At 37.8% G+C, this 12,531-nt stretch overlaps 1 protein-coding gene across 3 annotated transcripts in view; it reads right to left on the bottom strand.

Annotated features, from left to right (window-relative positions):
* Window positions 1-12,531, bottom strand: part of FARSB (phenylalanyl-tRNA synthetase subunit beta) — a 35,094-nt gene that overhangs the window by 21,357 nt on the left and 1,206 nt on the right. For all 3 annotated transcript variants that reach the window (XR_015259350.1, XM_086754553.1, XM_086754554.1), the window contains exons 3-14: window positions 11,671-11,825; window positions 11,039-11,111; window positions 10,509-10,624; window positions 9,903-10,053; window positions 8,559-8,667; window positions 7,193-7,263; window positions 5,972-6,033; window positions 5,831-5,882; window positions 4,220-4,281; window positions 3,596-3,803; window positions 3,098-3,178; window positions 160-252 (exon numbers count right to left, since the gene is read on the bottom strand). Coding sequence is in view for 2 of the 3 variants with exons in the window: in XM_086754553.1 (XP_086610679.1) it covers window positions 160-252; window positions 3,098-3,178; window positions 3,596-3,803; window positions 4,220-4,281; window positions 5,831-5,882; window positions 5,972-6,033; window positions 7,193-7,263; window positions 8,559-8,667; window positions 9,903-10,053; window positions 10,509-10,624; window positions 11,039-11,111; window positions 11,671-11,825 (1,233 nt within the window). In the remaining variant the exon portion in view is untranslated. The remainder of the gene's footprint in view (window positions 1-159; window positions 253-3,097; window positions 3,179-3,595; window positions 3,804-4,219; window positions 4,282-5,830; window positions 5,883-5,971; window positions 6,034-7,192; window positions 7,264-8,558; window positions 8,668-9,902; window positions 10,054-10,508; window positions 10,625-11,038; window positions 11,112-11,670; window positions 11,826-12,531) is intronic.

Raw genomic sequence — 12,531 nt, 5'->3', positions numbered from 1 at the left:
ACTGCTAGCAAGTTTAGCACATCAATATGTGCATCCTCTTTAATGCAGGAAAAGTAGCTCTATAGTTTCCAAATTTTATTTCCTGTTGGTTCCTTTATTTTCTCTTTAAGTACAGAATCTGTGACAATGTTGCTCTCAATTTTACCTGAATTACCTCACCTGAAATTCTGCAGTTTTGGGGTTTGCTATGCGCACCGCTTTTGTTGCGGAGATATCCATGCCCAGTTTATCTGCAACATCTTCTTGAGAACACTGAGAGGAAGAGACAAAAAACCACCACGGTCAAGTAGTTAAAACAGACAGTGATGAAATTTGGTATCAAGAATGAACAATGCAATTGTAGCACTCGCTCTGAGGCCCCGTAATATACGCTCGCTGTGCAACACCCACTCATAATAAAAATGAAGCCCCAGTCTTAAGACTAAGTGGGCAAACTGGTTTAGCTACAAATGTTAATTACTAACCGAAATAAAGCTAGTTTGAAAAAAAAAAAAAAAAAAAGGGCAAGGGTTTATTTAGGCTTCTGTCATGGATTGCTGTTGTCTGTTTTAAAAATGGAGGCTCAGATTCTGCCCCCTGACTTGCGGTGCGTAAAATATTTTATTCCAAAAATAGCATTTATAAAGGGAACGGTAGCCGAGCTTTCTCACAAAAAATCCCTTGGAGGCTACTTACAGAAAGTGAAGTGCTGTCTATGAAAAACAGGTCATAGCCAAACCTCCAATTTTCATAGCTGCACAGGATTCTCATAGTTCACTGTTGTTGTTTTTATTTTTTTTTTTGAGCTGGAGTATTTTTAAAGCCCTTATTCTCAAGGTGTATTTTTAAAGCTGGTCAGTAGAGCAATGTACTTTATCAGGCTCAGAGGATGTCTGTGCACATCCCCACAATCCACGCTACAGATTTCCAGGATTTCTAGCTTTATTAATGTATTAAAGAAACCCACAGAAGACTAGGCATGTAATTGAGGATTTATTAGTACGCTGCAGTCTCCCAGAAGTGTTCCTTTTGCGCTGGCAGCACTCTGAAAAGTGTGTTTAATAGACTGAACGTGAGGAAAATCTGAAAAAGTGGATTATTGAATATAAAAAAAATAAAATCTGAAATGAATGATGACCTTAGGAGGAGAAAACTGTTAAACAGTTTTCAGATGTGTATCGAAACTATGGGATGTTACTGTGATTTAACTAAACGTATTTTGGCTGAATCAGAGCTCCTCACAGAAAGCGAAGTTATTGTGGATGCGTATAACTTGGGGCTCAAGCCAAGAAACAGATTGTAGGCACAAATATCTAAGCAGTGTTTGTCACATAACACTGGTCTACAGAATGTTGTAGCAGAAATGATATTTGTCATAGTTACAGGCCTCACGTTGCTGTTTTAATAAAGTGTGGGTGACGCAGCAGACTGGGTCTCATCGTGCCACAGCAGAAATACAAATATCTGTGTGGTAACGTGACAGACTGTGTGATCTTACAAAACTCTGCTGTTGCAGTTCAGCCCTCAGCTGTAGGGACGTAATATATTCAATGTTTTTAAACATATTACCTATTCAGTGCTGGAAAAAATGGAATTATATTTATTAATGAATAAGGAAAATCTATAAAAGCGTGACCATGCTATACGTATTATTTCCCCAACACGGTACTACCACAGATACTCTAAATACCTTTGTCAAATACTAGCACTGCAGGAAGTAATACTAATTATTGTCCTGGTTACTTAAATGAGTTAAAATATTAAAACTGGAATATATTTTTCAGACTTCAGAATTAGTCTAAATTTTGCTTTTGAAGCTCCACGAAATCTGAAGGTGTAAAATTGTACTCGATCCATTTGAATTACCAACTTCGGTTGCAATACCTGAACTTTTTGAACGCATGGAAGTGTTTTAGGAGCCTGCATCACTGTATCCTAAAATGTTTGAGCAAGTTATCAAAAAATCATCTGTGATCAGTTAACTATCTCTTAAAAGGTTATGTACTTTCAGGGATGTATACTTCTGGCCACCTAGTAAGTTTTACATCGGGGGAAAGGATGAGAAATCCCACAGAGTTTTTAATGGACTGTGTGACGGTAGCTCCCCATATGCTAAAATGTCCACAAACTGCACTTTAAGACAAAGGCTGTGAGCAGATCTTGCAACAGAAAGGATTTTCTAAAACGCACAGTGTGTTTTCAATAGCTGACGACTATGCCAATCTCCAGGTATGGACAGTTACCATAGACATTCGGAGGTGTACTTAACTTTTTTTTTAAATAGTAGATCAGGTTCTCTGGTCCAGTTCACAACTCTGGCAAAGAGGGGTGTTTCCTACTGAGCGTTTTACTTCAACAAACCAATCCTGCTGCAAAATTTCAATATTAGAATTTATGCCAGCTGTTAGTATGCGAGCGGCACGTGCTGCTGCAGGGTCCTAATTCTTGGTAAAAGCCTACTGGCATGGCTGTAACAAATAATATGACTAATACTTGCAACCAGTGGTTACAATATATTATTGGGTTTTTTATATGAGAAAACCCCACCTGTGGTGAAATTTCCAGAGGAATTTGTGTCTCCTCAGTGTGCATTATAACTTTTTTTACAGGGATTCTTAAAATAAACTCTTTGCTGACTGAATAACTAACTACATATCAGCTTGGTATCTAATGCAAGGAATCATGGGCAAGTGACAATACTAAAAAGAGACAAACAGAAACAGAGTAATCTCTAAACTGTAGTGATATCCACCAGAAAGTACTAAATTTTTGTTTGTTTTCCTGATTATCAAACTATGATGAATTTAACATCTGGTGATCAAAGTCGAGAGAGAGACTTGCAGTCTTACAATTTCATCCTATCGCGTTAAATTAAAATCAGTACTTCAGCAGCTGGTTTTGCCTCTATACTTAGAACTACATGCCACATTAACAGTGACTCATTCAATTTCTCTGACCTGCAGACTCACAAAATAATATAATATAATTCCAAAGCACCAGCAATCACCTGCCAAAACAGTAACAGATAACACTGGTACATTTATACAACAACACTGCATTTTCGGCTGCATCACTGTTCTAAAACAACTAAGAAAAATATAAAATCAATATAATATACCAGGGCAAAACTGAGTGCTTCAGTGAATCCAGCAGCTGCCAAGTCCAGTCTCAGAAGTTCTGTGAGCTTATTGAGGGGGAGCTGAAATGAAACAAGAAAGTTTTCAACTTCCATCTAAAAGCGTTTTTCTGTTCTTTCCCTGGGTGATTCTGCATGTTACATTTTGCTGAATTCACTAGGGAGGTACTATGCTTGCGCTTAAAATTTTTGAAAGCGTCAGCCAGCTGCCTTTAGGCTTGCCCGAGGAAATGAATCTCCCAATTAGAGATTTAATACGGGCTCCCTACTTAAACCTTTTTTTCAAGTACCAGCAACCACTGGTCTTGGACTTATTCAAATCAGTGGGGCATCTGTTTTGTATCCCATCCATGGTAAATACTTCTCAAGGCAAAGCATGTCAAAATATTTAATTTCTAGGTTCTGTTTTCCCCAAAGCCCTTCTGGCATGCACTAGTCATTTACTGACAACAGAGCGTTCATTTGAAGGGGCAATCTTACTTGATTAGCTATGGTGTACGTTTTCGGAAGAGTCATCTGAATGTTGTTATAACCATAAGCTATTGCTGCGTCTTCGATGATATCACACGCATGGATAATGTCCGCTCTGGTAGGAGGGATTTCGATCTCTAGACTGTTCCCGTTCCCTACGACGTGCGACTTCAAACACATCCTGGTCAGCAGCTTTGCAAGGCTTGATGGAGTTTCACTGAAACAAAAGGAGAGAGCAGTAATTTATGGATCTTGCACTACATAGGCTGGCTTTGTAAAGTAATCAGTGTTTCTGCTGCATTGCCTTATGTCCTGAAGAATCTCCAACTGCTTTATGGACTCTATACAGACTTAGCATTCCATCAGAACCAGCTCAGGTTCTGAGTCTTGAGACAGTAATTCTTCTTTCCTTCATTAACAGTTGTGTGAGGCCATAAAGAATCATTCACTTTCCTTGAAAACAGGGGAAGAAGTCTTACAGAGTTGATCTAATTACCCAAGATTACCCCTGTATTTTTGATAAATTTAAAAAAAAAGAAAATCACGTAAACTTCCTTAAAATAATGCAATAATCAACCTTTTTCATGATTCATTTTTTGAGTAAGAACTATGTTTTCATTTGCAATAACACACCTGATTCCTATTTTCTTGTTAATGAGTTCAGGTTTCACCTTCTCTTTTCGGTAAGCCAGTTCCTAAAAAGAAAGACAAAGCTTCTCAGCATACACAATGCCTGCCATGTTTACCTAAGAGGATTCCATTTTGACATCTGAGTAATCTAGCTTCTAATTACGACACTAAAATGACATCCACAGAAGACAAATGTGGAATATTAGGCTAAACTTCATATTTAAAAATGACAGGATTCTTGAAAATATATCGTAGTACGTGATTCAAAAGCTGTTCTCGGTTAAGCTGGAAGGTTGAATGCAGCGTGAAATCCTTGTTATTGAAACTTCTGATAATTTCTGATATGTGCAAGCAACAGAGTTTCTGAAAGGTTCTAGTCACCAGTACGTCCTAAGTCAAAGCCCTAAAGCAGTGAATGGTCATGCATGAGATCTCATGGTCTAGTAGAGATCAAATGACTTCTAGGAGGAAAAGGAAAGAAAACTTCCTATTTCCGTATTGGCACAGAAGAATCTAACGGTATTTTACTCAGAAACTTTACAATGTATTTAAGAAAGTAATTTTTGTTTGTATTTACTTAGGCGTTTCTAAACTTCTAGATCTACAAATCCTTAGCATCTAAAACTTTGGGGATCTTCTGCTCCATTTTATCTAGGGAAGCTATTTGGCTACTCCAGAGATGTCTGTCTTGTTAGATACCTCTTCAGGATTCTAGGTCTTTCTTCTGTTGATTAAAGCTGACACTGCTGAAAGAAAATACATACCACTAGAAAACCTCTCTGTAAAAATAAGTTTCTTTCCCTCTAAACAGTGTGCACTTGCTTGATACATCGGATTGTATGAACTCAACCAGATCTCTGTTTGTCTTCAGTAACTTTCAGGAAACAGGAAGAATTGCTTGCTTTATACTTTTTAAGAGAACAAAAAAGTAAGACTCCATCACTGCAAACGGGTCTGCCGGGGACTCTGAATGCAGGCAAATTTGCGCTTGAAGTCAACATCCTGCCTTGTAGCCCTTTATATAGTTGGAGTCTACAGAGTGACTGAAAATTCCAGTGTACAAGGTCATTTTAACTGAAGGGCATTAAAGCTTCCAGATCTGATAAGTAAGTTACGCTGAGGCTGATTTCAGTTGTCCACTAGCTTAAGCCTGAAGGACCTCTTCCCGCATTCATTTTTCCTGATTTGGAACACGTAGGTTTTAAAGGCTTTAGACACAGATTATGACTTTTGATTGCAATCTTTACTTGTTCCTAAAAAAGTCCGCATCACGGGAACTCTAAACCACAATAGCAGTTACTGCTCGTAACGTTAAACCCTATCCTTCTTTTTGGAGTATCAGGCTGTGTCAGTGAGATTGTATTTTTGGCCTTAGCGTAAATTAGTAGAGCTTCAGAGTGACTTTCCTAGGTAAGAGGAAGCTAGTGCTGGAGTTATTTTTTGTCAAGCTAGAGAAGGTCCTGACTCAATAACAGTGCTAAGCTGAGCTTTACAATATACCTCAAAACTATATACTGCCTCTGCAGAAAAAGAAGACAATGTCACTCTTACCAGACTTTGTGTAAATAAAATCCTTTCCCCGAGGACACTGAGATATCGTATCACTATGCTTACCGGATAGATGTGGGTCTTCCCATTAGGATAAACTACTTCTGCTGCTTCAACGCTGAGAGAGACAGAAAAACAGAAGTAAAAAATGTTTTTCACATATGGCCCAAATGTGTAGTATCTTTCTGACCGGAGATTTATACTCACCTGAATGGCTTCTCACAATATTCACTAAACATCGTGACTATAATATCGAGAACAATTTTTGCCTGCAAAGTAAAAGAAGATAATCGCATTGAAATCTGTCATCTACTTGTGTTGAAGCAGACAAAATATCCTAACAAAAAATGAGGGGAAAAAATCTTATCTTACACTCTCTTCATTCTATTCTATTTAATAATGTAATAACCAAAATCCTATCAGTCTAGAATACTAGATTGAATTTAATTTTTTTTTTTCTGCTACAAAGACATTTATGCAAAAATCTGTAATCTTTGGTTTTCAAGGTTCTGAAACTCTGTTCTGAAGATATACAGGGTCTTTATTACCAGCTGGAACTGGGTCTTCCCAACCTTTAGTCTGATCGGTCATTTCACTGAAGTTCCAAGTGAGAATGTAGGGACTGAAGGACTCTGCATTGTTTAGAAATATATTATCAAATAATATCAACTTCAAAATCTTTTGGTTTACAGTTAATATTTTAAAGATTAGTATAACAGAACGCAATCGTAAGATTCAGATCAGCTTCTCAATCTACAAGGGTTTTTTTTGATGCCTCACAGTATAATTTCCTTCACATAAACAGAACAGCACTATTTTTATTTTTCCTATCAAGGCAAGCAGTAGCAAGAAGCAGTTAGTTTTTAGTTTGCTTAGAAGCCACTCCCCAAAGTGCAAATTTATTTGTGTCGTTAACATATCATTGTGTAGTAGGGTAAGTGAAAAGTGGTTTTGCTCTTAAGCATCAAAATATACACTTTGGGGAAACTATCAATGAATGTGCAACCTATATTCAAGAGCAGGCCATTATAACTGCTAGGCTTTCATGTTTCAGCTTTGAGTTGCAGCATTTGCACATGGAAAGACTTCATTCTGACAATTATTTGCACAGCATCCCTGCTTGAAAAAGATAACTCGGAACAAAAAGTGTCATCTTCCTTCCCTCAGCCCAAATTTTAAGTAGGAGACAAAATGATTCTTTATGAAGAGTATTCTAGCAAAATAGGCAGCCTAGTGGTTTCACTCTTCTGGAAGCCTTTCAGATTTAGAAAAAGTGTTGAGCAACAACACTATCTTGCTCTTTTGAAATGGGAGGTCTTCTCCGTGAAGTAAATCCCTGGCTATTGTAGCTCTTTGAGTTGGAGCCCTACAGTTCAAAGGGAAAAGAATGATATTACAGCACATCAAAAGCAGGAAAGATGAATTTACCTTTGTAATATCTGTGCCTGTACATTCAATAAACACATTTCTGGTGTTTACGCTTATTTTTGTATGATCTCCTAAAACAGGTAAAGACAAAAAGATGTTATTACTTTCCTTGCAATCACACTGATACTGACTCCTTCTGTGATTCAGAAAGATCATTGTCATCTTCCACGGCTTAAAAACTCACTATGTCTACTGCAGCAACATTCACAATTCTTACGTGCAGAGCAGCTCTTCTTATTTTTAAATTTATAAATCAAAAGAGGGAAAAGACAGACCAGACTTGCTGACTGGGTTATGCTTTCCATCGAAAGACAAACAAATCTACAGGTATTTCCATACTCAGAAGAGTATGGCCATCTGGTGGTTCAAAACTGGTTCTGCACCCCCAGAGCATCTCCTCTGTCCTGGCTTTAGTTGCATTCAATGTGTGACACGTGTAAGAAAGCAGCCTTGGACAGGAATAAAAAGTTATTTATTGAATTATTATTTATTGGATTATTGAATATCCATAGCTGCTTCTGTGAATAACCAAGATTTCTTGACAGCGTTTGCTGATACACGATGGGTTTGTCCACATCAGCGACTCAGGTCCTAGCGTGGGTTCCTTTTAGGCTTTAATTTGCTTGGTGTCTGTACTTGAATTCACGAGGTGTGCACTGAAGCGCTCAAAACTTTCTCTTCAGGAAGAAGCAGGTAGGAAGGAGGCAGAAAATACACATAGGGGCATTCTCGCTTCCTTTGTTTGACCCTGAGCAAGTCATTCAGCTTCTGCATTTCAGTTTCCTACCTGAGAAACTAGGTCACAGCTAGACTGAAGATCAGAAAGATCTTAAGCCTGAGGGACCTTGTATCCCCTTCCCTAGGATGCTGCGCTGTACCTCTTTGCAGACGCAATGCACTCAGCGCTTCTGGGCTCACTTCAAAGCAAATGTAATTTTCACCTGAGTGCTTGTAGGTAATTAAAAAACCCAATACAGATGCTTACTTTCATTATCTGTTTTAAAAGTACCTTTAACCTGGAAGCTTGTCTCAAATACTGTTTTTTAAAACACAGACAGGTGCTAAATTTAGCTCAACCTTTTTAATTGATAAAATTAATAATACCACACAAATCTAGAAGGGTATAAAAGGCTAAACAGAGACTTTCACACCTTCTTGATGAGAAAAGAAGAACACTAGCAACCTGGGGGTGAGCAAAAAATTTGGCTGTGTTTAAACTGAAAGAAGGAAAGAAGACTATATAAAATTATAAATAAACAAATTTTAAGAAAACAATAATAAATATTACACATCAATGTTTCTGTTAGACACCCTAACTCACCCACAAAATAGCAACAGTATAAATAATTGGCATAAGTCATCTTACCGTTGATGATGGGTGGCATGGACAGAACAACACCATTGCTGTCATAGATAACAGGATAGAGCGGCTTGTTTTCAATCAGGTGTAAATAGTGCCGAAGGTGGCTGTCCGTCTGGAGAAACAAAGCACAACCTCAACTGCACGTTAGCTCGCTTGTGAACTTCCACACCGCCACAATCCCTTGCTGAGAGGTCAATGGGAATTTTGAAAGAGGGAAGGATTGGGTTTAGAGCTAGGCACTTCACTAGCAAAAGCTGTTTGATCTCAGAAGTAAGAAAACTTTGACATGAGAGAACTGGATTTTTGGTTTTCTTCAGAAATGTTAAAAATCATTTAAGGATTCTCTCAAAGATGCATAGGCCATGCTGTCTAAACAATGCCCTTGTTCACCACAGCAGACCGGCCAAACCTAAGGCCACAAAACCTTAGTTTACATTATTTTTCCTTAGGACTGATAAAAATCAGCACTACATTACTTTTAATTATCAATTGCTGAATATTGACAAATTTGTGCTCAAATTTCATTCAAAATTTACATCAGTTCCAATGACATCAGTATATCCTGTACCAAAACCATAATTTATTTTTAGTCTCTCTGATATCCCTTGTTTCTTAGCTCTTACTCATCTTTAGTCAGAGATCTTTGAGAATTTATTTCTCTCTGTCACCAGAATGTGTGCTTGAGCAGAGCTGTATATTGTAATAGTGGTGATACCGGTACCATCGTCAAATGGTGACATTTAAAGTGGCCCACGTAGAGGTCACAAAATTACACCTGACAGAATCTTTCCCTAGAGTTTACCTGGTTTCATCAGGATGCTGGGCCAAGAGCAGTGCCAGACTTAACCTGAGCATTTTACACAGCTACGCTTGCCTGATATGTAGTTGGGTAATTTATTCAACATCTTCCCCAAACAAACTGGCCAAATTAAAATAACATTAAAAAATCTGGTATTATTCGTCTCAAGCTTTTCTCAGCTTTGTACGCCGAGTATCTCACCCGTGTAGACAGATAAATATACAACTCTTCTACAGTATTATTCAGAGCATCATGAAAAGCAGTCTTTGTGTGCGTAAATCAGAGGGTAAATATCAAACTCACTGCTTTAAGAGTTACGCTTAGCCACTCTATTCTTACAGTTACGCTTATCACCATGATACGTCTTCCACGGATAATAAAAATAAAGTATTGTCATGCATTTCTCACGAATAAGCAAAACGTGGAATGCTCACTGAACGAAGCTCCAGAAGGTAGCTGTGCTTTATTTGTAAGAACAACTTGTGATAACAAGGATATGAGACGTTAAGCCTTGGAAATTTATCTGAAGTCTGAAAAATCCCACTTACCCTATACAGATCCATAATCTGTGAAGCTGTGTACTCCTGGGATTGATTCAAGGGCTTGAATTTAATTTCAGAAGGTGCTTTAGCTGTGTAAGTGAATGGACCAGAGATGGTGTCCAAGTCATGGGTACCTATTGCTACTAATGCTCTTTTCCTAGAAAGAAAGAAGGCAAAATAATGATTTTCCTTGTAATACTTGGGATTCCTTTGAGATAATCTCACAATGCTCTACATTCCTATGCATTTATCGAATGTACTGAAAAAGGAGAAGGGTAATTTTGAGAAGCCTAGAAATTATTTACACCAATAACATTTTAATGAATGTTGACAACACACGTAACAGTCACCAGTAAATCCAACGAGACTGTTGCAAAACGCTTCTTTCCCAGCTGTTGTAGGAGCTGTAACAGCTAATTGATGTTGAAAAATATTGAGAGCAGGCAGAAACAGGTAAGGAAATGAGAAGGATCAAGAGAGCTGCTAGAAAAGATTTTCCTTAGCATGAATATGAATATAAATGTAATGCCTCTCTGCAATAGGGATGTGCAGCCTTAGCATGTAAGTAAATCACACGTATAGACCCTATATACTACACATTTCAGCACTAACCTGCAAATATTTTGGTGTAGTTTTTCTTGGAGGTCAATGAAACTATTGTAACGTTCCTTGGTAAAAGTGATATTACGAAGGACGGCAGCTACAGCATGAGGACGGACGTGGACAGTCTGCAATTTGCAACAGCAACACATTATAAATGTCACGTACGTAGAATAGACAAAACTAAAACTGATTAAATGTGTGCTTTTCTTCATAAAATCCTCTTTTGGAATTCATAGAAAGACATCGGAATCTCAAAGGGAAAAAAAAAACCCAAACAAAGCCACTCCAGGTCTGGTAGAGCGGAGGTTTCCCACACAAACTGTAGGTCAATGCAACGTAAGCATCCGAAACTTTGATTTGATCTGCTATGACGTTCACCCAAAATAACCTGTCTGTTTTTTCAAATTTATTTAGCCGTTGTTCTGCAAATAAGATTTCCAGCCTCACTGCTCTTACAAAATTGCTACTGATAGTTCATACCAATCTTGCTTGTTCAGAAACTCCCAATAAATTGACAAAGGTGCAGTAAACAATTTTACCTGTTCAGTGATAATCAGCCTCTGACCTTCACCCTGAGCTGGTATTATCTTTTCATACCTAGGGAGATTTATCCTAGAATAAAACGAGAAGCAAGTCTGTAACTGAAAGACAGAGGGTTTCCAAAATGCAGGAAACTTTACAAATGTAGAAAGTAAATATGCAGAAAAGTAAATGCAGAAAGTAAATATGCAGAAAACTTTCTTAATAACATTTCTTGGCACATAAATTAGCTAACTGTTTAAATCCTGTTTCCTACGGGGTGGTAAACAGATCACTGAACTAGAAAGGAAGGACTAAAGGAGATAAAGTCACAGCAGAAATGTGAAATAATTTCTATTGGTATTTGTTACAGAGGAGGAAGTTCCTTTGCAGGAGTTCTTTACAGAGGATGAGTCTCAAACGGAACAGCAGTTGAAACATTTTTAGATTAGATCCAAACCCCACTAAGATTCTAGTCTGGTCTTTTAAAAATACGTAATAGGTCCTCTCCACAGGAACACCTGATGAATCTGATCAACACCTGAGATCGTACTCAAAATCCAAGCAAGTGGCACATTTGTTTCTTGCCCCGAAATGGACTCGTATTTGAAGAAATAACAAGCCACACAAAAATCTCACAACTCTGCATTACCTTTCTTTAAAGACCTGCAGTCCTCGGACCAACCCTTCAAGGCAGAGAAGATCATAACGGTTGGCAGGAACCTCAATTTTATAGAGAACGGTATCAGATGCACCCTTTGCCTTCTCTTCACCTTTTTCTTTACTTATGATGTCTTTCTCAGATGTCTGAAATTAAGTAAAAATGTGTTTTGAACCTGAAATAGCTTAACATTGACAAGAGTGTGATAGTGAGACAAAATAATAGGAAAAACTGTATTTATTTTTAAAAGTTTGAAAGTGTAACTTGGATTTATACAGCAAACGGGCACACCGAATACCAGAAATGACACAAAATCTAAATCTTTCTCAGATTTGGAGACTGTAATGCAGTACCCCAAAAGAAAAATCCACTATTAGAATTTGAATTTTTAAAAAAGAGATTATAGGGGCAAGAGTCTCCAAGAGTCTAATCTGAAATAAAGTGTAACATACGATGTTCAGGTGTCTTTTGATAAACATAATTAAAAGATACGTTAATTCAAATTAAAAGCAAAACGAAGCAGGTCTGCTTGAACAAGATTTACATGGATACAGTTAAGAGAGCCAGCAAATTTTCACAAGTACAGAATCTAAATAAAAATGCTACATATAAATTAGTTACAACTTGTGGATATTGCACAGAAGAATGCGTACAAACCAGAGTCAAACAGGTCTTGTAAAATACGTTCAGTACACGGTCCGTGGCCGTATTTATGCTGCTAAATAAAATAGGGCCAGAGACTGAAGACCAAGTGGCACGGACTGCGACCCCCAAGAAGTACAGCAGTGTGCCATCTTGGGCTCTCTTGCTTCTAAGACTAATTTTTGTACATCTGCTTTTCTTTTCAGACCC

This window comes from Chlamydotis macqueenii, chromosome 9 (genome assembly GCF_036417535.1).
Source record: "Chlamydotis macqueenii isolate bChlMac1 chromosome 9, bChlMac1.mat, whole genome shotgun sequence".
NCBI classification, from domain to species: domain Eukaryota; kingdom Metazoa; phylum Chordata; class Aves; order Otidiformes; family Otididae; genus Chlamydotis; species Chlamydotis macqueenii.
This window is presented reverse-complemented; position numbering and strand designations above follow the sequence as displayed.